This window comes from Python bivittatus, unplaced genomic scaffold (genome assembly GCF_059951505.1).
Source record: "Python bivittatus isolate LINGU-HERP-01145 unplaced genomic scaffold, Pbiv_v1 ctg000350_np1212, whole genome shotgun sequence".
NCBI lineage: Eukaryota > Metazoa > Chordata > Lepidosauria > Squamata > Pythonidae > Python > Python bivittatus.
Genome location: NW_028277074.1, coordinates 36829432 through 36854140, shown reverse-complemented (window position 1 = coordinate 36854140; position 24709 = coordinate 36829432). Strand labels below are relative to the sequence as shown.

The window sequence follows — 24709 nt, the reverse complement described above, 5'->3', positions numbered from 1 at the left end:
ACATTTTAATTAGTGTAATGTTACTCTAGCTACTCCATCTGGTTTCAGTTCCCAGTGTGAAAAACTCCTGAAACAAAAACAAAAAAGTTTGACCATTTTTCTTCATAACTTGGGGGGAAAAATCCACTTAATGAAACCCTCAGAAGTTAATGTGTCTACTTCATGGACATAAGATAGTTTCTTCCTCAAATGGACAGGAATTTTTTCCATTTAATGGGATTCCTGAGAACCACATTAGGTAGAAACCTGAAATTCTGCCCCATTACCAAACAGGTATTATTAGGCCATGTGGATATATATCATGAAATAGACAGGAATTGTTATGTTTTGTTTTTCATGTATCAGTCACAGATAACCTAGGTTTAAATGAATGGTTAAAATCTGTTTAAAAAGCTATGTAAAGATATTAATGGAGAGTGATAAAACAAGGTGTCATGTAGCATATATTACAGTAATAGGTAATTGCTATAATTATATATATATATATATATATATATATATATATATATATATAATTTTCATAGATGCTGAATAGTCTGATTATGTGAATATAGCTGATCCTTGCACTATATACTGTATCCTGGAATTAGCACAAACATGCTTTCTTCAGTCCATTTCATACAGATTTATATGCAATTCATACATGATAAACATTCACTAAAACAAGAGCTCATTCCATAATTCAATAAAGATGCATTTTTCTGGTCTTCTTTCAAGAACTCGGTTTGCATTGTTTCCAGCTGGTTAATAATTCAGGGCAACTTAGTACTTTTCAGGTGGTGGTTTGTAGTGATGTGGATGGTGCTGCTTCAGATGAGGTCCTAAGAAAGGAAAAAAAGTTACCATAACCCTAATTCATAATTACTAGATGCTGGCAATCCTTAAATCCCTACAAGTTGGTCCCTCAACCCACAGCTTTGTAATTCTTCTGACCAACACAAATTCAATCTGTAATCCTGTGACTTCTATTCACTTCAGAAGCAAATCAATTAAATCTTTTGTTTGACTCCAGCTCAAGCAAACTGCAAACTGTGAGGTACCTGGTGTTCTTTGCCTATTCCCTGTAAATCTGAGTCAAGATTCTCAGAGTAACTGAAGAAACCAGGATACTGATACAATTAGAGCACTGATTTCTGATTGATCAGGGATCCATTTCACATACGGTCAATTCACTCTTGGTATGAATTTACTTATTTACATACATACATACATACAATTTATGGGCCACCCAACTCCTAACAACTCTTGATGGCTTACAGTTAAAAATATGAAAAAGGATAAAAGTCAAAAGATAACACAAGTAGCCCAAAGGCAACATATAATGAGAAAAAGCTCATTCATCAAGGCCTCAACCTTCATCCTGCCCCAAAGTTGGGAGAAAAGCTAGGTGATTAATAGCTTCCTGAATGTAACAAGGTGAATCTGGTTCTCTGGGGCAATATCATTCCAGAGGACAGGCACCATGACAGGGAAAGCATGCTTCCTGGGTCCTGCTAGATGACACTGCTTGATTGATGGGATTCAAAGCATACCCACTCTGCACCACCTCACCAGATGGGCAGAAACAACTGGAGACAGGTGGTCCCCCAAATAACCAGGCTTTATGCTATGAATGACTTCATAAATGATAACCAGCACCTTGAATTGCATCCAGAAGGTAATCAGTACAGCCCTCAGAGTAGTGAGGTCCCATGGGCATAAGGGCATCACTGCATGCATTGCTGCATGCTGGACCAGCTGTAGCTTCTGAGTGGTCTTCAAACCCACATCCATGTAGAGCGGGTTAATCTATTCATGAAATGGCTAGGGTGTGAATGACTGTCTGAGGGGCCTTCCAGTCCAGGAAAGGGTATGAGTGGTGCACTAGATGTATCATGCAAAAACTCTCTTGGCCACAGCTTCCACCTGCTTTTGAGGAGGAACTGTAAATCCAAAAGTATCCCCAAATTGCACACCAGTCTTGAATGAAGAAGTGTAACCTATCCAAAAATAAAGATGGAAGGTCCCTGGAACCAGGGGGCCCAAATATCTGCTGTCAGTCAGACTTGGCAAGATTGAGCATGGCTCTGTTCCTCCCTCTGGGGCAGGACCTCAGCACCACCACTTGGTCAGCCCAGAACTGAGATGTACAATTGTGCATCATCAACACGCTGATGTTACCTGACCCTGAACAAATAGGTGATCTCATCCACTGGTTTCATGTAGATGTTAAATAGAAGGGGTGAGAATGTTCACACCTGAGGCACCCCACAAGTAAGGGGCTGTAGACTGTATGTCCTCCTCCCATAAAAACCAATTAAAACTCATCACAAAGAAAGGAGGACAACCACTGCAAAATGGTGCCCCAATTCCAAATCTTGCAGCTGGTCCAGAAGATTACTGCGTTCAATGGTATTAAAAGTTGCTGAGAAATCAAGGAGCACAAGGATAGATGCACTACCCCATCCCAGTTCTGTCACAAGACTCAACAATAGGTCATCTTCTAGATGCTCTTGACCAACCAGGTTGGACAAGGATCTAACAAACAGATGGCTTAAAGAACCAAGATGTTTTTGTTTGATTTGGTGAGGTCATGAGAGAAAGCACAATTTTGAGTTTGTTTATTAAGCTTACACTAGCCTGTTAAACTTACTGGTGGACAGACTTGCCCATACCAACCTTGCTGGTTTTTCTTCTGCGACTCTTGTCTAAATATGCAGAAGCTTTGACAGCAAGTGCTACTTGTACATCCCAAATAACTGTGATCATCAATGAAATGAAACTCTGTTTTTAGTATCATCTTCCTTTCTTTCTTTTCCTCATATGGCCATCCATATGCCATAGAAACTCAGATTTTCCGACTGCAAATATACCTTCCTAAACTGCTTGCCATTACCCTAAAACTCTCCAAGTTCTTATCTGGCAAAACACAATACCCCACTTTAAACTTCTTTGTCTTTATTATGCCTATTAGAAATAATAAAGAAATAATTTACCTGTCTATTAATAATATGGATTAAAATATGAACAAATTATATCACTATTTGTATATTTGTATTTGTATGTTTCTCCACTGTAACTAGTACAGTATATGATGTATTTCTTAGTACTTCTATAAGACTGAACCAGGAAACTACTAACCTAACCTAACCTAACCTAACCTAACCTAACCTAACCTAACCTAACCTAACCTAACCTAACCTATCTGTCTCACAGTCACAACAAATTATTCTGCAGATATAAATGCATGGTTATATGCACACAGGATCAAGGACTCACAGTAGCAGTTTTAATTTACATTCCATTTTTCATTTAGGAGCTCTACACAGGTAATATACACAGCACACCCTTCTCCTACATTTCCCCGAACCAACATTCGGCTGAGAAAGAGTTCCAAGTCACCGATGGAGCTTCCATGCTTACGGGCAGACTAGAACCTGGGTCTCTCTGGTCCTAGTCAAACACCTGGACCACTGTGCCACACAGGCTCTCCAGCTAGAAAAAGAATAGCTCTTAGTAACTGTCTCTGCTTCTTTTGGGAAGCTAAGTGAACACATTGGGCCACTATGGAGTAAAACAAATTCTAGTAACAGGATTTTAAAACAGGAAACAGGCAGTTTTATTATCTGGCCCATATCTCAAGTGAAACAAGCATGTGTCCTCACATAAGTATTATACTTCAAAGTATTAACTGTATCTCAGAAAGATGTAACTTTTAGCAAGTTGAAACAATTATTTAACTTGGAAAATTAGACATTTCTTACTAGTATATGAATAGAATTCAGATGCCTAATAAATCACATGAATAGTTAGAATAATTATGAATTGTTTTCATACTAGCCTGTAAACCAATTGTTTCAATAATTTCCAATATTAAATTTGCCAAGTGATGAAAACTATATTGTCTTCAAATAGAAAGTGGGCGTCAATAAAGCAATCTTTCAAAAAATGGGACAATAAATCACTTTATTTCAGAGTACATGCAAAGTCAGAAACTGTGATGCATCCTGTGATATCATGCAGTCACTCTGTTGGATTCCTATATTTGCTAGTGTGTCAAAGAGAAAGGGCTATAGCTGAGTGATAGAAAAAGGTTTGCATGAAAAAAAATCAGCTCCCAGAAATTCCAAACAGGACTACAAAAGACTCCTGTCTGAAGCTCTGGAGAAGCTGACAGTTGTGGGATGTTGTCTGATCTTGCATGACAAAATTGAAGTACTTATAGCTGCTCTCTCAGAGTTGCTGCTTCCTTTACCCAAAACTTACTTTGAAGATGGCAGAGAATTTGAAAATAGGCCCACACCATACCTTAGAAAAGTCTTAAGACTTTTTAGTCTTAATTCTGTAATGTTTAGCAACATACAGAATTATAGAAACATTCCAGGGTGGAACTGTGTGAGATTCTTGAATGCAAAGAATGAACATTCAGTGTAACATCTAGGGAATCATAAGGAGGCTGGATACAAAAGAAAGTATAGATTTGGACTGCACCCGTTGACAAAAGCTATTCTAGATAGATTTTGCCAGCTTTCCCTTTGTTATAAATATTGCAATTTAAGCTGGGTGAAATCCATTAATGAGAAAGTCTGTAAACAAGGTAAATCGAGTTGAGCCAAATATAAGCTAAGAAGAAGTTTCAGACCAATCTGACTGCCAATTTCAGATGGATTCTTAAGCATCTCCTCCCCTAAATAAATTAAAGACTATTCTCAAGCTGTTAGGTCAAATGGAGAAGAGCATGTCTAAAAATGCTTATAACACATTATATTCCATATAAGAGAGTAATGTCAATGCATGCATCAGAATTTATTATTGTAACATGTCAACACTCACTGTGTGGAGACGTCAGCAAATTGGGTGTTCGAAATGATTTTATTGTAGCTGGTCCCTCACCACTTGTGGTTAATGCTTGAACTTCTAAACGGTAAAGAGTTGATGGTCTTAGGTTGGGTACTGTTAACATATAGTGATCCTAAAAGGAAATGGAAACAGTGATTTGAAGTAAAAGAAGAATTATATTCATGCCATTCAGTGTCATTGGTCACACTCAGCTTCTTCCTTTATTCTCCCCTCTTACCCCACACTGAAGAGGTACACACTTACTACTGGCAATATTTGTGACTGGGAGATAATGCTGTTTGGTAAGCTGTTTTGCCTGCTTTCTGTTGTGACTTCTGCCCAAGTGACTTGAAATCCCGTCATTGGTTGGTGAAGATTTGCTTTTGATATTTTCCATGAAAAATGGCCTGTAATATTAATGTCCTGAACAATGAAAGAAGCAGAAAGATTCTCTGGTTTTGCCAATATTTTTGAGATAACAGGATCTGTAAAACAAACACCACCACCAAACAAGAGAGAAGTTAGCATCTCTGTCAGTCTTAAGTACAATTTTAAAAAGATATACAGTGGGGCAAAAAAGTATTTAGTCAGCCACCAATTGTGCAAGGTCTCCCACTTAAAAAGATGAGAGAGGCCTGTAATTTTCATCATAGGTATACCTCAACTATGAGAGACAAAATGGGGAAAAAAATCCAGAAAATCACATTGTCTGATTTTTAAAGAATTTATTTGCAAATCATGGTGGAAAATAAGTATTTGGTCACCTACAAACAAGCAAGATGTCTGGCTCTCACAGACCTGTAAATACTTCTTTAAGAGGCTCCTCTGTCCTCCACTCGTTACCTGCAGTAATGGCACCTGTTTGACCTTGTTATCAGTATAAAAGACACCTGTCCACAACCTCAAACAGTCACACTCCAAGCTCCACTATGGCCAAGACCAAAGAGCTGTCGAAGGACACCAGAAACAAAATTGTAGACCTGCACCAGGCTGGGAAGACTGAATCTGCAATAGGCAAGCAGCTTGGTGTGAAGAAATCAACTGTGGGAGCAATAATTAGAAAATGGAAGACATACAAGACCACTGATAATCTCCCTCGATCTGGGGCTCCATGCAAGATCTCACCCTGTGGGGTCAAAATGATCACAAGAACGGTGAGCAAAAATCCCAGAACCACACGGGGGGACCTAGTGAATGACCTGCAGAGAGCTGGGACCCAAGTAACAAAGGCTACCATCAGTAACACACTACACCGCCAGGGACTCAAATCCTGCAGTGCCAGACGTGTCCCCCTGCTTAAGCCAGTACATGTCCGGGCCCAACTGAAGTTTGCTAGAGAGCATTTGGATGATCCAGAAGAGGATTGGGAGAATGTCATATGGTCAGATGAAACCAAAGTAGAACGTTTTGGTCTAAACTCAACTCGTCGTGTTTGGAGGAGAGAGAATGCTGAGTTGCATCCAAAGAACACCATACCTACTGTGAAGCATGGGGGTGGAAACATCATGCTTTGGGGCTGTTTTTCTGCAAAGGGACCAGGACGACTGATCTGTGTAAAGGAAAGAATGAATGGGGCCATGTATCATGAGATTTTGAGTGAACACCTCCTTCCATCAGCAAGGGCATTGAAGATGAAACGTGGCTGGGTCTTTCAGCATGACAATGATCCCAAACACACTGCCTGGGCAACGAAGGAGTGGCTTCGTAAGAAGCATTTCAAGGTCCTGGAGTGTCCTAGCCAGTCTCCAGATCTCAACCCATGGAAAACCTTTGGAGGGAGTTGAAAGTCCGTGTTGCCCAGCGACAGCCCCAAAACATCACTGCTCTAGAGGAGATCTGCATGGAGGAATGGGCCAAAATACCAGCAACAGTGTGTGAAAACCTTGTGAAGACTTACAGAAAACGTTTGACCTCTGTCATTGTCAACAAAGGATATATAACAAAGTATTGAGATGAACTTTTGATATTGACCAAATACTTATTTTCCACCATGATTTGCAAATAAATTCTTTAAAAATCAGACAATGTGATTTTCTGGATTTTTTTCCCATTTTGTCTCTCATAGTTGAGGTATACCTATGATGAAAATTACAGGCCTCTCTCATCTTTTTAAGTGGGAGAACTTGCACAATTGGTGGCTGACTAAATACTTTTTTGCCCCACTGTACATTAAGGGAGCTTACAACAATGTGCTGTATAAACTTTATTATTATATGATGAGGATGGAATGCTTATTCTCAACTGAATTGTTCACCAATGTAATACTTACCTTAGCTATCACTAATATAGTTTTGCTTCATACACCGCACTTCAATTAGTAAACATCAGAAATTCTAATTTCATGATTTGATATTGTTCTGTAAATGATATAGGCCCATTTCCTAAGAATTCTAAGAGTTATACTGCATATTATCTATGTAAATCAACTGTATTTGTATACTTCATATATGACTAAAAAATTTGTTCAAAAAGTAGTATTACTATTTATTGAATTGGGTACTTGCGCCACTAACAAAGAATACAATATTTTGTCATATATTTATGTAGTGTATTTTAAACAGGTAGCGTATTCTTCCTACATATTTTTAAAAACATCAGGCCTTTATATAAATATTAATCAATTAGTATTTGAAGATATTACATTCATTGTTTCAATATCCAGGATATCAAATATCAAAATATATCTGATTTATATTATATTCTGTATCTGCTTAAAACTAATTACATATTTTGATATATTTGAGGCAAAATGTCTCAGAATGCAGATATAAAATATAAAACACATGCATGCTTATTCCAGAACAAGGTTGATATGCTGCATAGAAATAAAGTAACCCCCACCCCCAAACACCCCACATCCTGCTATCTAAAGGTCCAATGCTTCTGGCTGATTGACTAGGAGAAAACTTTTTAAAAACCATTGTTCTAGCATTTTCTAAATATTATTTTTGTTTTAGTTTCAAAAGAGAGACATGTGACTCCTTCAAAAATCTAAGATATTAGAGAATATTTGACCACATTTTAGTTTTATTTATTGTAAAAGTTTTAACAAATATTAAGACAATTTGTGGCACCAGATCCGAAACTATGACTTAAAATACTGTATTTTTTCTATCCAAAGAAATTGCCTTAACACTTAACCCTAATTAAGATTAATCTTAATAACAAAATTACAAAATAAAAATGAATAAATATTTATCTAAATAGCTTAGTGGTATTTTCTTTCAAGATCTTATTTTTTCTTTATTTATTTCCTTTCCATACTAATTCTATGGCTCATGAAAGCTTGAGAAATAGTAACCAAGCCAATGAGCTTCTACTGATTCCACATCAGCAATACTTACTCTGGCAAGCATCCTATGTAGTGTAGAAATTTACATTTTTTTCTAACAATCCCTAAAATGAACTAGAGTTAGCATAACGCTGTCCAACAAACTCATAGCTATTCCTTCACTGGTATGCAAACCTTTGTTAGAATATTTTGATTTGGATAATCATATCCTGGCTTATCAAGATAAGGTGTAAATAAGTCTTTGTTTATGCATGCAGCTCTTTGGGACACAGAGTTTCCTTGTCCCCTGAACTGAAAACTACGGTGATCTGCTTAAAGTTACTAAACCAGTGTCAGCACTGGCACCACAGACTCTTTCTTCAGCCAAAACAGGACACAGCAAATAAACTAAAGAGCTGTGACTTTTCAAAGAAAAGATAAGATTGTTGGAGATAGCTTAGATCGGCCGTGAAAGGCACCAAATCTCATCAGGAAAAAGAGGTGTACAAATATGTAACATTTTGTTGTATCTAATGCTTATATTCTTGTGTTACATACAAAACTTGTAAAATAATTTTGTTTAATATTGTGTAAAAATAAAGTAGCGAGGAAGGTCACACTGAGAACTTCTAACTGACTGACTGTAAAATCAGATTACAAAGAAAATTAAACTTGTAGTTGTTTCTTTTGTATTTCTGTATTCTTACTACTTAGTCTGCTGCTGCAGTACTAATGCGTGTTAATGTAAGGGGTTACATTAAGAATTTTAAATATCTTCATATAGTGATGGAGGCAATCCATTTCAGAGACTGGCATTTGAATATTTAGCTATTGAAGCATTTTATTTCATTGTAATTGTTTTGAATCTTACCTCTTTCAGCCAGGCAGCTGATGTGCTTGTGTTTTTTCCCTTTAAGATCAGAACAAGGTGGAGTCGTAAAGAAAATGCTTTCAGATTTCAACCGACCTTTGGATCTTACTGGCTGAACTGTAACTTTATATTTGCATGAAAAGGACAGGTTCTGAAGAATTATATAGTTTTCCTATGGAGAAATAGGAAAGAAGAAATATAAAAAAAGAGATTTTTATTCAGAGAACAAGACAGCTTACAAAATATGCACATATTCTAACAAATAATTTATTTATTATATAGTTAAATATTGCTTTCAATCCTTTTCTATTAAATTGAATAGATTTAGGCCAAAAGCGCCTCAAAAATTGATCGTAGTGTTTTCATCCCCTCTCCAATAATAGATTAAATAGGTATAGCTGAAGGCAACACATTCAGCCCAAATCTCTAGATTACTTCATCCAGAGGAATGCAAGTTGAAAAGGAAAAAAAAATGTGCCACAGGTTTTAATGGAACCACAATGGTATGGTTCATCAATATGGATTCTACTACAGCATGGATGGGCAATAATTCTCCACCCAAAAACTTGCACAAATAAGTGTCTATCTGGTAAAAGTGCATCAAAAAATAAATTATATAGATAAATTTAATGCAATAAAGCATATGAAGACAATAGTTGATTTTTAAACAGCACTGCACCAATCAGGAAAAGGTTCCAATTACCATGAATGAGGATTTTCTAACTGGTTTAAATAAATTTAAATACAAGAGGATGAGACTGGCACCTCCCTGAGGAATTCACACTGTTGTGGCTGGAGGATTTGGGGAATTGGGGTTTTAGTCTGAGAAGATTCTTGCTAGAGATTGAAGCTAATAAACATAGCTGAACTGAATTAGCATGGTCTCTTGGAGTTCCTTGGGCTAGGCCTGACATCAATATTGGGAGATGCCAGTCTCATCCTCTTGACCCTCCCACGCGGTTCTGGCGAGCTAAGAAAATGTTTGTCTCCCTGATCTCGGCCTTCATAATTCCATTCCATCACACTTATATAATTATATATGCAAAATTGCAAGTATATAACTTTGAGTGCTAGCAATCTGGAGTAGCACCAAGGGACTTAAAGTTGGATAAGTAGGCAACACCGTTCTTGAACTTCTTTTTGTTTTCCCCAAAGCATACTACTATATTTATTCAACAAACCCAAGAAAAATGGAAACTTAATTCATACCAGTTTTAGCAGGTGCTTTTTTTAAAAAAAGATTCAATTATCCATAACAAAATAAACCCCAGAAAGCCTAGTGCTGTCTCCATCTACAGTATGACTGCCCTACCAGCTGCAGCTACTGACCATCTAAAAAGATTAATTAAAAATCTGGCTCGTCATCCTAATGAACTAACTCAATCAACCAGCCTTCCTCAAAGTAGGACACTTCAAAGGATTCAAGTCACATAATGCACACCCAATATGGCTAATGGACATATCCACTCCATGGGAACTGCAGCCAAATACATGTGGAAGATTCAAGGAGCTGAAGACACAACAGCTTCTCATTATAAAGGACAAAATGAATGTCTTGAAACACAGAATGAATCTGTATTGGAAATGTATGAGAGATCATAATGGAATCTTAAAAATCATTTATACTCCCCCATACAAAATGAAGGATCATATCTTGTTATAGTTTTTGACAACTAAAACTTAACTTACGTATGTTATACCATTGAATTTTTCAAGCTCTTCTGTATTGTTGTGAGAACATAATTCTGGGAACCACTGAACATGATATCCTTCTCTGCTGGTGGCATCTGTCAGTGAAATAATATGGGAAGAAAATTAACAGAAGCTTACACTTAAAGTTTTTGACTTTTTTTGAACAGTGCACGCAGACACACGCACAATACAGGACATATTTATAATTTATAGGACAAATGTATACATTGAAAATGTATAAATATTCCTTTGAGAATATTGGCAGTTAGTCTGAGCAGATCTGAAAGACCTCAGGTTGAGCTGGTTTAGCAGTTTATATGCAGCTGTATTGCACCATTAAAATGCCACACAGAAGAATGGTATTTGCAGTTAAAAAGCCTGCAGAAAAGTGGAAGACATACATAGCTAAAGAATGATTATAAATACATAATAGTATGCTACACATTTAGATAATCTGAATATGTAAGAGTAGGTGGAAACAAAATGATAAATTAACCATTTTATTAATAGGCTACCATTCAGCTAATTCTGCAAGTATTTTTACTAGGTTACTTTAAAAAATCATGGAAGTTCTCTCTCTCTCTGCTTTGATTGGTTCTAACAAATACAAGGTTATCAACATTCATTTGTTTCTTTCCAGAAAACCAATTTACTTAGATGAAGTCTCTCTACCACTTCAGCTAAGGTACAAGCATAATACTGAAATCAGCCACATTTTTGTTCCTTGCATTTTTTCTTTCTTTTTATTCTGTCTGTTTTCTGGAACTTGAAAATAAGCATTTACTTTGTATAACAGTTGCCCTAATAAGGGTATTTCTTCTAAATAGTAAGGTGTAATAAATCATAATTTATTATTATGAAAATGGAACTAGCCTTCCTACAGATTTATATGCTTACACTCCTCCGTTCTGAAGCTTTGCTTGTGATTTAGATTAACTGGATCTCAATCTGAATTGGATAAAGTATGGTTAATCTAGTTTAGATTCTAAATTACAAGTGGATTTAAACAAGATTACTTTTCCAACTCTATACATGTAAGTTATTTGCAACGTATATTACAACTATTTATCGTACCTTCATGATAAAATACAAATTAACTTCATTTATAATAATATTTAATCATAACCTAAACTTTAGAATATTTAATTTGCAGGTAAATCTAAGTAGGTAATCAAGAGAACATAGATACAAACTATTATACTGGAAAACTATCAGATTCATGTGAACCACTGTCAGAAGTAATGGCAGTGACTGTGGATGCTTGGGGGTTGAATAGTTTTCTGTACATAGTTGTATCTCAACACTATACATTGAAACCTTTATAGAAGTGGAATGTCCTGTGGGTTTGTATACAAAGAAAACATAATGGAGGAAAGGACCAAGAAAAGACTATTGATGTATAAGAGGATTCAGCAAAAAGAGAAGGCTATTATTATTATATGTATAGCTTTCTAACTACTCCCTCCCCCCACACACAAAAATTCTGATCTAACTCTGTATTTAAAGCAAATAATGCCCACCTACATTAAATGCATTAACTGCATCTGCTGATAACTCCAAGATAAAACAGTAAAATTATAATTATTGAATTATAAATTCTATTAATATATTAATTATATTAATTACAATTATTTGAGTTATGACAAAACACAGATGTATCCTTAGATTTAAACAATCTTTAGACATCTAAATTTTGGATTATGGAAGTGGGCAGAGCTCAAAATTCTATATTGTAAGCTTTTGAGATAGTAAATAGTCATTTTTCCCTAAAAGGGTATGTAACAGATAGTATTTAAAAGGTATTGCTTGAAGAATATTATTACTTTCAGAATATCTCTGGAAAGTAAAAATGAATATTAGCCATGTGGCTTCACTAACATGATTAGATTGTATTACTATACTGTAAATAAATGGTAACTTGTTTTATTAAATCACAGATAACTGACAAGCATAAAAAATTACTGGAGTCACTGAAATTATATTCCATGTTGAAACCTAGTTCCCACTAAATCTATGCAGACAGTCCTCACTTTCACGTATAGACAATGAACTGTCTTCACCTTTGTTATGCCACACCTATATCTTCTCACATAAAGGTTATAAGCTCATACGTCCAATTATCCAAGAGGGGCAGATAGTTTAATTATTTGGATAATACTCTCAGCCAAGAATATGACTCAGCAGAGAAACAAAAATGTTTGGATAAGCAATCCCATACTTGTACAAAAGGAAAAACATTCATTTAAAAGATCTCAGTCAGCAAAACAATAGCCTAATTAAGATAATTTACTTGAAGTGGGATATCTGTACACACATATCCATTACTTTTCTGTAGGCTGCAGAGGCTTAAAAGTACCCAAAAATTTCACTTGGAGAGTGATCTTCTCAAAATGTTATAAAAATAAGCTACAATGCTTTAAGGTTTCTTTCAGGGTTTATTATTATTGTTTTTTTTATATATATTTATTTTAACTGAAGTCCTATTTCAAGACCTCTTCTTGAGGTGGGAACTGTTCTTGACCTGCTGAGTAACATGCAGAAATAGTTCTCCAGTACAATGGACAGGGCCAAGACAAAGCAGAGGGTAGGAAAATGATAAAAGTTAATTTTGATTCTATTTAATTAAAAGTTAAATGTCAATAAATTAAAAATAATTTACATTGCTTGCCATGTATTTATTAATTTCCCACTCATAGGACATCAAAAATTAGAGTTGTAAAAAGTAGATGAACTTTTGAATTGTTGAAAGTTGAAACAGCCACATTCTCTGAAAGCTTGCAGAGCTGCTATGAAGACTGACCTTGGTTGTCCAAGTCCTCATCTATACTACACCAGCAATGTAAAGTGATTATGGATGAAGACAGCTTTTAAAGCAGCCATTCAAGCTTTACAAAGAGTGAAGCACACTAAAGCATAATTTATTTGCAACATTTGAAGTGCCTGGGGGAGCAGCAAGCAAGATTTCGAGCAGGGTAAGTTTGGCTGGCCTGCTTATATGAATTAAGAAGGTATGATTGTCATGATGTAGCGAATCAGTAATATAATTTATTTCATGAAAATACACTGCATTTACAATGCAGACTGCCATAGCAATCATATGAAAACCAAATACTGAAGTTCAAACTACAGCATGTGCTACACTTATTTACAACCAACTACTTTGGCTCTGCTCAAATACACAGTTGCACACCGTGAGTAACCCAAAAGAAGGTTGGGTCAGCATCACACATTTCTTTTTTATGCAGAAAGAAACCTTCAGTAGATCTTTTGTTTGCTTTTCCATAGTATTTGTTTTATTCATTCTACCTTTACCAAGCAATCCAGTTTAACTAGTTTATTTCACATTCTTTAAGATTCCTTTTCTTATCTTACCTAAAAGTATTATTTGCTTTATATTAAGCAAATATTAAAATAAGTTATTCAGATGCCCAGTTTCACTAAACTTGATAGTCATTTAAGATGTAGGAAGAGTAGACAATCTGAGTACAAACCAAGCACAGACAATTTCCACTGATTAAAGGCTAACCCAACACAAAAGTCCTTTTTAACAGAGAACTGTATATGAATTAAAATATCAAGATGCTACGTTATTCTTGAAAAAAAAATAATGTAAGCAATTTAAAGCCATGCTGATGTGTAATTTTAGAACACAGAAGATCTAAGCACATACCACTATTGCAAATACTTGCCTACCCATACAGGATCCTACACAACTGTGCTGGTATGTTATTGTTAATTATCTCTAAATCAGGGATGACTTATGACTCAGTCTTGCTACTCAGTAATCGATATGCATACCAAAAGATACAGGCCATGATCACGCTAAAAATTGGGTGGGGTGGGGTTCTGAGACTGTAACTATGCTCTAGAGTCTTACCCAGATGATTTGTCCAGGATCTACATGCTGCAATAGGAAACTTATGTCCACATGCATTCTGTGCTCCTACATGGCAGCACCTCTTTCATCTTGACCATCAAAGGGCATGGCAAGGCCATTTCTTGAGTCATTTGTACAGCAATTATTAGTCTCCCATAGGGAATCTTCAGCAGATCACTTAACTGCCATTTCCTTTTTAATATAGTTAATGGTTTCCTAGACCCATTAAGATTCTAACTGATCTGTCAAGAGCAGCCTTCTACTTGAAACAAAGAACAAAAGGCCTCTATAACTGATTAACAAAGATAACCTGATTTTTGTTTTATCCATAGTCCTATATGTTATCTAGTTTCATAGTTACTCCATGAAGGCAAAGTAGCTATTAGGGAGATAGCAAGCATTTGAATGTTGCAATTCACAGAAATGAGTGCTCCTAATCAAACATTCAGAAACAGTATCAACACAAGCCTTGCTTTTGTCAGTGCTTAGAGTTCGAATGGCCCAACATCTATTAACTTCATTCAGAGCACAGGAAGGATACAGGTGGATGTAGAAGAGGGCATGACCAGAAAGCTTTATATTGCAGCGATATCAGTCTCATAAACTCCCATAGGAAAATGACTAGTTCCATCGCTACAGCAGGCTTCATTACATGCATTCCTGCCTTCTCAATGAGCCAGCAACTTACTTGCAACAGTGGAGATGGTGGTGGTAAGCAAGTACAGCTTTTTCCTTCTCTTTTACTACATAGCTCTCTGATTCGGGGATCTTAGTATGTCCACCAACGCTACCTCCATTGCTGCAGGAAAGTTGCTGCCTCCTTAGGATGTAACAAGAAGAGAGGTGGTTATGCCATCAACTTTTGAAATCAATCCCATGAAACACTCATAGGAGCATGATCCATTTTAGGTTTACTTTGCTTAGTTTGGAAATCTACAGATTTCCCCCCTATTTTTTCCATGCCAATCCTATCTCCCTTTCTCATTCCTATGAAACTGGATGGTTTAAGAAAAGATATCTGCATTTGTTTAATGACAACATAGTCTCCATTGCTAAGCTACAAATGAGAGAAAAAGCTTCTAAATATTAAGTGAAGGATATTTATGTATTAATCAAAACTATATGGCCACCCATCTCACCAAAGGTGACTCTGGGTGGCATACAATAATCCAATAAAACAACACATATATAAAAACTATATATATATCAGTGTTAAAAATTAAATATTATTAAAATTAAAGTTAAAATATACAAACCCCAAGTATGGAGAGAGTGAGTATATCCACCTCAGTAATGGAGCCATCTAAACATGTCTTCAGTTTCCTGGCATCCCCAGGCCTGGTGATATAACCAGGTCTTGAGGGACTTACAGAACATCAAGAACATCAGAATATTTCATTGCAAAAAGCCTGACACTGAAAGATCCTAAAGTTTTCTCATTTAAATGCAAGTACTTCAATTCTCAATTTTTCAATTACAAGGAAGCAGAAGAGTGACATGAAAAACCTTTATTTATTTCACTGCCATTATCTTACATAACTGCTATATCTTTCAGTGACAACTATCCTTAAAAAAAAGTAAGAATATTTCTCAACTATATTACATAACCTGGGCATAGAATTAATCATGTTAATAGGAATCTTGAAATACATGTACTACTGCTTTCATGAAAATAATATTTCAGCCAAACTTTCATTCATGATGTGATTTGTCTGTTATTTAGTAATTCTAGACCTTATATTAAGCAAGGTTATCCACATGAACCTGGATGTTAGATTGTTTATTGTGTGAGCAATATATCTAAAAACTCCTAAATAATATATGCTTTGGGTTCAAGGGAGTTCAGGAATTGTTCCATTATCAGTCTAATTGTTTGATTGTTATTCTTATTTGCCTCCCAAACCAATTATGACGTCTTATTGTGGATTCAGAATTAATTTTTAAAAACCTGCTTTGATGAAGTGTTCAACTTTGCAGTGTTTTTGGAAGCAGGAGATGATTTAGTGCTACACTATACTACCATAAAACAATCAGCATTTGTTTGAAACTTTTATCAGATAGGTAGACTTTAGGACTGTTAGTTGAGCTTGAATTTTTCAAGCTATAATCTGGGAAAGAAAGGTGGGGATTGATAGGATGGAAAATCTCCATTTGGAAAGAAGAGATAAAAATAAGATTCCCTTTAGCTTACACCATTATTATTTTCTATTGCTTTTTGCGAGAGTGAATAGGCAAAAACTCCCTAATTGTGACTACACAATTTATTTGGCAACTACATGGAAGTGTGGCAACACTGCCACCTTCATTTTTCTCTCCTAGTTGAGCCTATAGCCCAGGAGTTGGCTTGTGATCACCGTTCCAAATATTAACTAGGTCTAATTCTTCTTAACTTTTTCAGAGATTAGCCAAGGTTGACTAAGTATTGCAACTAGTAATAAGGTTTTTACTAGAATAGTGTTGAGATAAATATTAGGACCTGCAATTTTGTTCAAAGGTGAGAAGATGAACATTTTTCCCCCAAGACATCAAAACTGATTGTAATAGCCAGAACTACCGAGGACGGTAAGAAAAGGAACTGCTATTATCATGGTTGAGAAGATGAAAAAAATCTTTTTCTTTAGTATCTAGATCAAATCCACACTAGAAAAAAACTCAAGGAACCATAACTGTTGGGTCATATTGATGATAAACACTTTATTTGCATTTGTACACGTGGAAAACAATCATGCATCTCAATAAGCAGATTCTTCTGCTTCATTCTCTTCCAACCGTGTGCTCAGAGGTTTGGAAACTTTTCGTTCCACATTAGCTTAAATGATAAACAATTGTTCATACTAACTATAATTTGTCTGAAAAATCCAACAGTATATCACAGATCAGTCAGATTTTCTGTATTTGGATGTCTAGAATTACCAGGAAGCTATCTGAATCAAAGTTTATTAATTACCAACAAATTACTTAGGGAAGGTAAGATATCGTTTTACAACTACCGTCTGTTTTCTTCCAGTAGACTTTCACTTGAAGCTGATCATCTTGGTAAAAAGGCACTCCAATTTCAAGAAGATGATTAAGTCTACTTCCTTTGAAGAATGGAACAACATCACTTGCTTTTCCAATGGTAGATATCCATTCTTCTGTAAAACAAAGTATTTCTGGAAATTTGCCAGTTGCATAGATGGCTGTATAATTAAATTGTTTCAAATGATACTTTAAAATTCATCTAATAAGAGATCACTGGATTAAAAAATTAAAAGAATAAAAAGAATAAAAATACAATAAAAGGAACAATACAAATTTTAAACTAGATTTAGCGATGAAAAGAGAATAAACTATTTGTTTTGCAGTACTGCAGAAGAACTTCCATTGAAATGTTAATGTTGCAATATTTAATTAATGCATTAATATTCAAGGAGCCATAACTATTTATTCCTAATTTACCAAACATAATTCCAATAATGCGTATATCAACTTCTCATGAGCTAATTATTAAAACAAGGCACACAAGAGAAACACTACTTTAAAACTGTCAGCTCTACCAAATGTGTCCAAGAGCTGAAATTCCTGCCACATTCATTCCAGGGCAAATAGTGAATTTTAGCAAGTCATGTATAGTCATCTATGGGTCATATTTTCTCTGATCCTGCTTTTACTCAACTGTCAATCTAAAATATGAAAATCCACTAACAGGAAGAAAAAAAAGATGAAGAATTCAACAAAGTTCACAAAAATGTAAGCCCTTATAGAGCAAAAAGGAAGACCAATAAAGTAGTGAAAGTAACTCTGTATTTCCCAAAGTAGCTTAAAGAATGAGTCAAAAATTAATTGTGTTATAGGAAAGAAAGGGTGCCCTTGAAGTGAATGTAATCTGATGAAACTTCCATACATGAGGAAATCAGGGTAACTGGACCTTGATTGGCAAAGGTTTTATCTGCTATGTAAATTGAATACGATCTGCAGCAGGGGACAGAAACTGGTAACTATAAAAAAGGAGTTTGTATCAGTTACCTTGCTGTAGGGTACATACAGAGATTAGATGAGAAGTATCAGTGCACATAGCAAGCACTAAAGAAAACAAAAATATGGCGTCTCATTAAATCTCAGTTTTGAAATCCTCTAGCAAGTCCTTGGAAGTCTCATTAAATCTCAGTTTTGAAATCCTCTAACAAGTCCTTGGAAATCAAAGCAATTTCAAATATTTAACTTATTAACTAACATTAACACTAGCACTTTACAGTAGAATGTTCCCAGTGTACTAAACAGGGAAGAACAAGGTATATACAAAGGACATGCATTAGTCTGCTTAATGTCTCTTGTTGGACACCAAAACCCAGAGCTGTTTTAAGCATACTGAAAATTGACATCTAGTTCTTTTTAACATCTCCCAAAATAGATAACAGACTCGTGCTTTTCCTGTTTGTATGCTGTATGTGTTCGTTAAGGGTTAGATTCCTATTCTACTTTTCATTCAGGACCTGAAGGTGTTATATATATAGTGCTCTCTCTTCTCATTTTTTCCAACAAGTCTGTGAGATAGGTTGGGCTAAGAGAGAGTGATTGGCCCAAAGTCAATGAGCTTCCATGGCTATGGATAAATTAAAACCTGAGTCTTCTCACTCATTGTCCTTAACTATAACCCATGATGATGGTGATGATGATTTATTTTTATATTTGGAAGATCTTTAAATATGTACATATTGTGAGAACTGAATATCAGTACTGATTCCCTATATGTGCCCAGGAATAAAATGAGATTATTAGCTTCACATTATTCCTATATGTGAAATATCCCCTAACCAAACGAATATCCTGGAACAAGGAGAACATGCCCAGTAAACTATTTAGGAATGCAATAAAGATTCCTTATGTGAGTGTGTGTGTGTATGTGTGTGTGTGTGTGTGTGAGAGAGAGAGAGAGAGAGAGGAATGTATCTCCATAAGCAAGATTTCTATTGTTTTATGGAAACACCACTTACTATTGTTGACAGTTGTCTGAGTAGAACTGAAGTAGAGAGACACTTTTGCACTTTTCAGTCGCACTTGACCCCAGTATGTAACTCCCTGCAGTTCCACCATGTAATTACTATTGGGTTGAAGGCGTTCAAGGATCACATAATTCTGGGACTACAATGGAATAGAATTAAGTTGCATAAATCAGTTATGGTTTTACAAACACTGGGACAGTTCAGCTGTTGCATATTCTATCAAATGAACAGGGTATTACTGGTTTCTTCTGTACCAATTCTGTATAGGAGATTCAAGAAAATTTTACTATTTTACTTTATTAATAGTATTTTCAATAGTATATTGAATTTTACCAGACTCTACACAATATACAAAAACATTATAAACAACTTGTACAATAGAACATTATAAAGCCTAGTACCCCAAGCAAAGAGTACAATAATCCTTCCCAAAATAGAGAAACAGCAAGAAAAAACAGCAGCAGCCCATTAAACTTTGAAAGCCTGCCTGAATAAAACTGCTTTAACAGTCTTGAAAAATGGTGGTAATGAGGGGCCAGGAATACCACCTTGGGGTAACACAGAGAAGGCATTCCATTCCATTCCATTCCATTCACATGACAAAGTAAGTTAGGTAAATGGATAAGATTAAGAAAGGAACACAAACATTCTATCAGGACTAGCATGCCAGAATAATTACTATCATATTTGGAAGCAAGATATTATATTCGCAAATAATACTAAATTTGCCATTTCAGTGTTTCTGGATAAGCTACGTTGACCTGCTTTGCATTCTGCTTTATTATTTTGTGATTTAAATACTACAGCAAAGAAAGACATACCAGAAATCATCACTGCATAAATTCAGTTCAAGAGCTTACCAGGCCCTTATCAAGATTTGCAAAATCAGAAGCCTCAATAAAAATAAGGCAGCACTGCAATTATTGTAAAAACACCTTGTTTAATTCAGTACATTATGATCGTGCAGGCTGTTACCACCTCAAATCTTTATAATGACTGCAGTAAATGATCCATAAGTGGCCAATAATATGAAAACAATTTATTATATAATAGAATATTAAAACCATATATGCATTAAATATCCAAAAATGAGTACTAATATCGTATATTTATCATTACAAATTATGGATTAAGTTGTATTTGTGATAACGGCTGAAGTTAGTTATTGTAATATTTTACTCTGTTTTGATGTTCACACTGGGAGTCTTTATGTGATTATAGAAATTTGATAAAAACATAAATTTGGTGAGTAAATAAATATGGTAAATCTTTTTCATATTCACATATAAGTACTTAACTCATGGACACATGCAGTCTGCCAGGGGGACTAGGTCTATCCCTTAATCCCATGTTCTGCCTCTGAATTATACCACCCATAAGTTCAACCCTCTTGTTCTGCCTTGTGCTTCTTGCCATCCCACTTTCATTATCCCCATCCCTTCTTCTTGCCTGTCTCACTGTTTTTCCCATCATATCCCAGCACCATGTCCTATTCCTCTATTTTTGTTCTACTTCTTCTTAATCCTCTTGGGGATCAAATGAAACATGAAGGAGCAGGTATCACTATACCTCCACGTGCTTGTATGAATGTGGGAGAGCATGCACAATTGCATGTGTGTGTGTCTGTACGCATGTGGGAGAGAGAGAGAGAGAAAGAGAGAGAGAGAGAGAGAGAGGATGGAAAGAGAGGAAGCAGAAGAAGGTTTCAATAATATATCTAATTCATTACAAATCCTGAAATCAGGACATGGGAACCATAAGTTCCCACAACCTAAAATTTAACAAGGAAATAATTTAAATAATATAATGTAATTGATTTAATGTCTCCCCTGCTCCCATGACCTTCTAAAATATTTAAGTGCTCCTTTTCCCCCATCCTCTTTTACAATGCGGTCCTTAAGATACTGTTCAAAGACTGCGATGGCCTTTAGCCTAAAGAAAGTTGAACATAGTAAACAGAAGCAATTGAAACAATTAATTTTAGTATCTCATTCTATTTCTTTCTTTACTTACTCCATCTGTAGTCTTCCTTCTTTTTTTTTTTGCTGGGACAAGAGTCTTGCTGTTGACAGTCCAGCTCCAAAAGATTTTGTAATGATGGACTGGAATATCAGGTTCCTCTGGGACATCCCAAATAATCCTGATATTTATACTTCCATCACTGTTTACTGTAGAATTGGCAATCCTGAGATTAGATGGAGCAGGTGGAGCTGACGGATCTGGTAGGGGGAAAAAGAGCTTTGTTGGAATGAATAATTTCCTTATAATCAATATTAACATGTTCCAAAGGCTTTCAACAGGATCCCCTTTGCCCTTTTTGACAAGTGTTTCAAATAAGTGCTTGTGGTACAGGAACAGAATATCTGCATGGGCATCAAATTGCAAACAGCTGCAAAATGCTACAGGTTGCATGAGATGGAGAAAATGCATAGGGATAAAACTATCTGAAAGAAAGAGCCTGTCATCCCGTAAGCATAATACTAGCTATGTGCTTCACTAATTGTGCCACTTAGTTTAACCAAAGATTAGACAAAATCATGGATTGTAAGGCTGCCAAGAGCTTCTAATCATGATAACAGTACATCTTTAAATACCAGCTCCTGTAGCACTCACATGGGAGAGAAGGCTACACTCATGCTTTGCTTGTGGTCTTCCCATAGGCAGAATTGGAACCATGTGCTAGACAATACAACTCTGGTCTGATGAAGCAGGGCTCTTAGACTCATTAGTAAATAATCAAAAGTACATCAGAAGACAAGGATTTAAGTATCATAACAGAAAACACTGAATAGAGATTTCCTAAATTCCTAGGCATGCCCTTTCCCTAAATACATTTTTATTATAATTTTTTAAAAGACCTTTTAAAAAATATGATGCATGTGTTAAAGAAACTATAGTAAGATTATACTGTGTGTATGTACCTTTGCTATCCAAGTTTTTACATTTTAGATGATATGTATGAAATGTAAAATGAGAGAAGGAGAGAGAGAAAAGTAGCTTCATTTATATTGGCAAGGCAATAAAACTATTATTAGTTTCAATGTATTGCTCATAACGCAGTTCAAATAAACTGTTAGATTGCTGTTTAGAACTGTGCATACAATCATAACACTCAGTTTAGATTGCCTGCAGTATAGCACCTAATCATGCTTGACTTGGGGAATATTGAGTAACTGGGCCATTTTCTTTTCATATACCATTATTAAGACTAATTTTGACACTTTCCTTAAAAAAGGTCCTATCACACCCCTCTACAAGCTTTATTAGCAAGTATTCCTAATCCTATGATGCAATCTTTGATTCAGATTGATTGGTAGCTATTGTCTAGCCAGGCTAACCTTAGACCCACAAGAACAAGCTGTAAAGAACAGATTCATTAAAGTATCTTTTGCATTAGGCATCTCCAAGGTATTTTTCCTAGTCAAACCCTTCATCAGGTATAACATAATCTGTCTCATAAATAAGTTATACAACTCACACTGATGGATTCCCTTAACATGAGAAACCACTGGATGAAATTGGTACACCAGAGCAAAAATTGTTTTAGTGATTTATGTCACTGCAAATAAGCAATGAAGGCTCATAAAGACATAGTATGTTTCAGAAACCTTGCTATGTTATGAACGTTATATTCACTGTAAAATATTAACTTTTTAATAAAGCTATCAGTGCTTAAAATATCAAGAAAATTCTAATTATCCATTGTTAATTTAACATTTAGCCTAAATGATAATCATGGAATTAGCTAGAGTAAGTGCCAGAATTTTTAGAAAGATTCATAAGAGTAAATATGTTAGAAATAAGAATTGCTAAAAGTTCATAATAAACAAAAATCTACATAACAGATTTTATATATTTTTATTTTAAAAAGAACAGCTGAATGGTGATAACTCTTGGAAATTAAGTACCTATGAGGATGTTGTAGATTCTCTATAAAAATAATATTTTTATGTTGTTACATATCTATAAAACAACACATAAAACTGCCCTAAAAGTACATAAATACTTAAAAGAAAGGGCAACCTCTCATAATCCTGTTGTGCTCAACCCAGCAAAGGCTTTTATAAAAGAAAATCTGTTTATTTTTGTCAATTTTTTTGTTTCTCCTATGGCCCTAAGTTCCTGTAGAGAGAAAGGGAAATGACTTGACAGAAATATGCAAGAACCATTACATAAGCAAAGAGGGCTGCAAAAAAACCCTAAGACCTAGAAAACAAAACAATATTTGAAGTGGCTTGGGCAAATGATTCACTGGTTCACTTGTAAGAAGGAGGTGAGGTAAAGTACAATCAGACTTGTAAAATTCTGTAAGTATAGCCCATCTCATAAAGAATAGTTCCAGTCTTCCTGTGGAGTTGATTTTCTGGTTTGGTCTGCCTAGTGGGGCTGACTGTTCTACCTTGCAGGAGGTCCTCCAACCCTTTGACCAATATTTGAAATGGAATATATAAAAGGGAAGGTAAAGTATAAAAATTGCCCCTCCTAGTCTGGTAGATCAAACAATATTAGGTATGTGGAATTATAGCATTAGGTATAAACCACATTATTTAAAAACAGAATTAAAAAGTAACTTTTTTTTCATAGTCTAGGCCAAAGGGAATATTTATTTCAGCAAAAAAGTAAACATAAATGTAATTCATTGGCAGCTTCCTGCTCGTTTTCTGATTTAAAAGTTTGTCACAGAGTTTCAGAAATGCTATGGTTAACAAGCCATTGTCCTCCTTGTGAGAAGGCAGGGAGAAGTGAGGGCCTCAAACGAACCATGTTTGCTAGGGGAGAGCGCTGTGCACCATGGGGCAGCCTTGGGGGGACGGCAGGAGGGAGGATGGGCAGAAGGCACACTCGCACCAGAGTGGAGAGGGACGGCAGGAGGGAGGAAAGACTGCAGGCAAGAGGCACGTTCGCTCCAGAGTGAAGAGAAACGGCAGGGGGCGGCTGTCGGGTCAAGTGGGGATTGGAATGTGTATTGCGCTGATTGGATTCGGAAAGTGGAATGTCTGCGGTTTTGCGGTTAATTAGCAGCGCTTCGGGGCGGTAAAAAGGTGAGATTGTGAGCCAAGCCCTCGTAGGAGGGGGAGGACAGATAGGGGGTATAAAAACCTGTCAGACCTTGCTTCGGGGTTCCTCCATTGCTGCGGAAGGGACCCACCTTTGCAAACGTGCCCAATAAAAACTTCTGTCTACTGGATAACCGAACC

The 24709-nt window shown here is 35.8% G+C and overlaps 1 protein-coding gene across 1 annotated transcript in view; it reads right to left on the bottom strand.

Moving 5' to 3' along the window:
* Nucleotides 1–542: 542 nt before the first annotated feature.
* The window catches only part of ANOS1 (anosmin 1), a 101764-nt gene continuing 77597 nt past the window's right edge, over nt 543–24709 (bottom strand). The window contains exons 7-14 of the mRNA XM_007437367.4: nt 21525–21730; nt 19503–19650; nt 17520–17663; nt 10650–10747; nt 8961–9132; nt 5083–5303; nt 4813–4951; nt 543–821 (exon numbers count right to left, since the gene is read on the bottom strand). Of these exons, the coding sequence (XP_007437429.2) occupies nt 763–821; nt 4813–4951; nt 5083–5303; nt 8961–9132; nt 10650–10747; nt 17520–17663; nt 19503–19650; nt 21525–21730 (1187 nt within the window). The 3' untranslated portion in view covers nt 543–762. The remainder of the gene's footprint in view (nt 822–4812; nt 4952–5082; nt 5304–8960; nt 9133–10649; nt 10748–17519; nt 17664–19502; nt 19651–21524; nt 21731–24709) is intronic.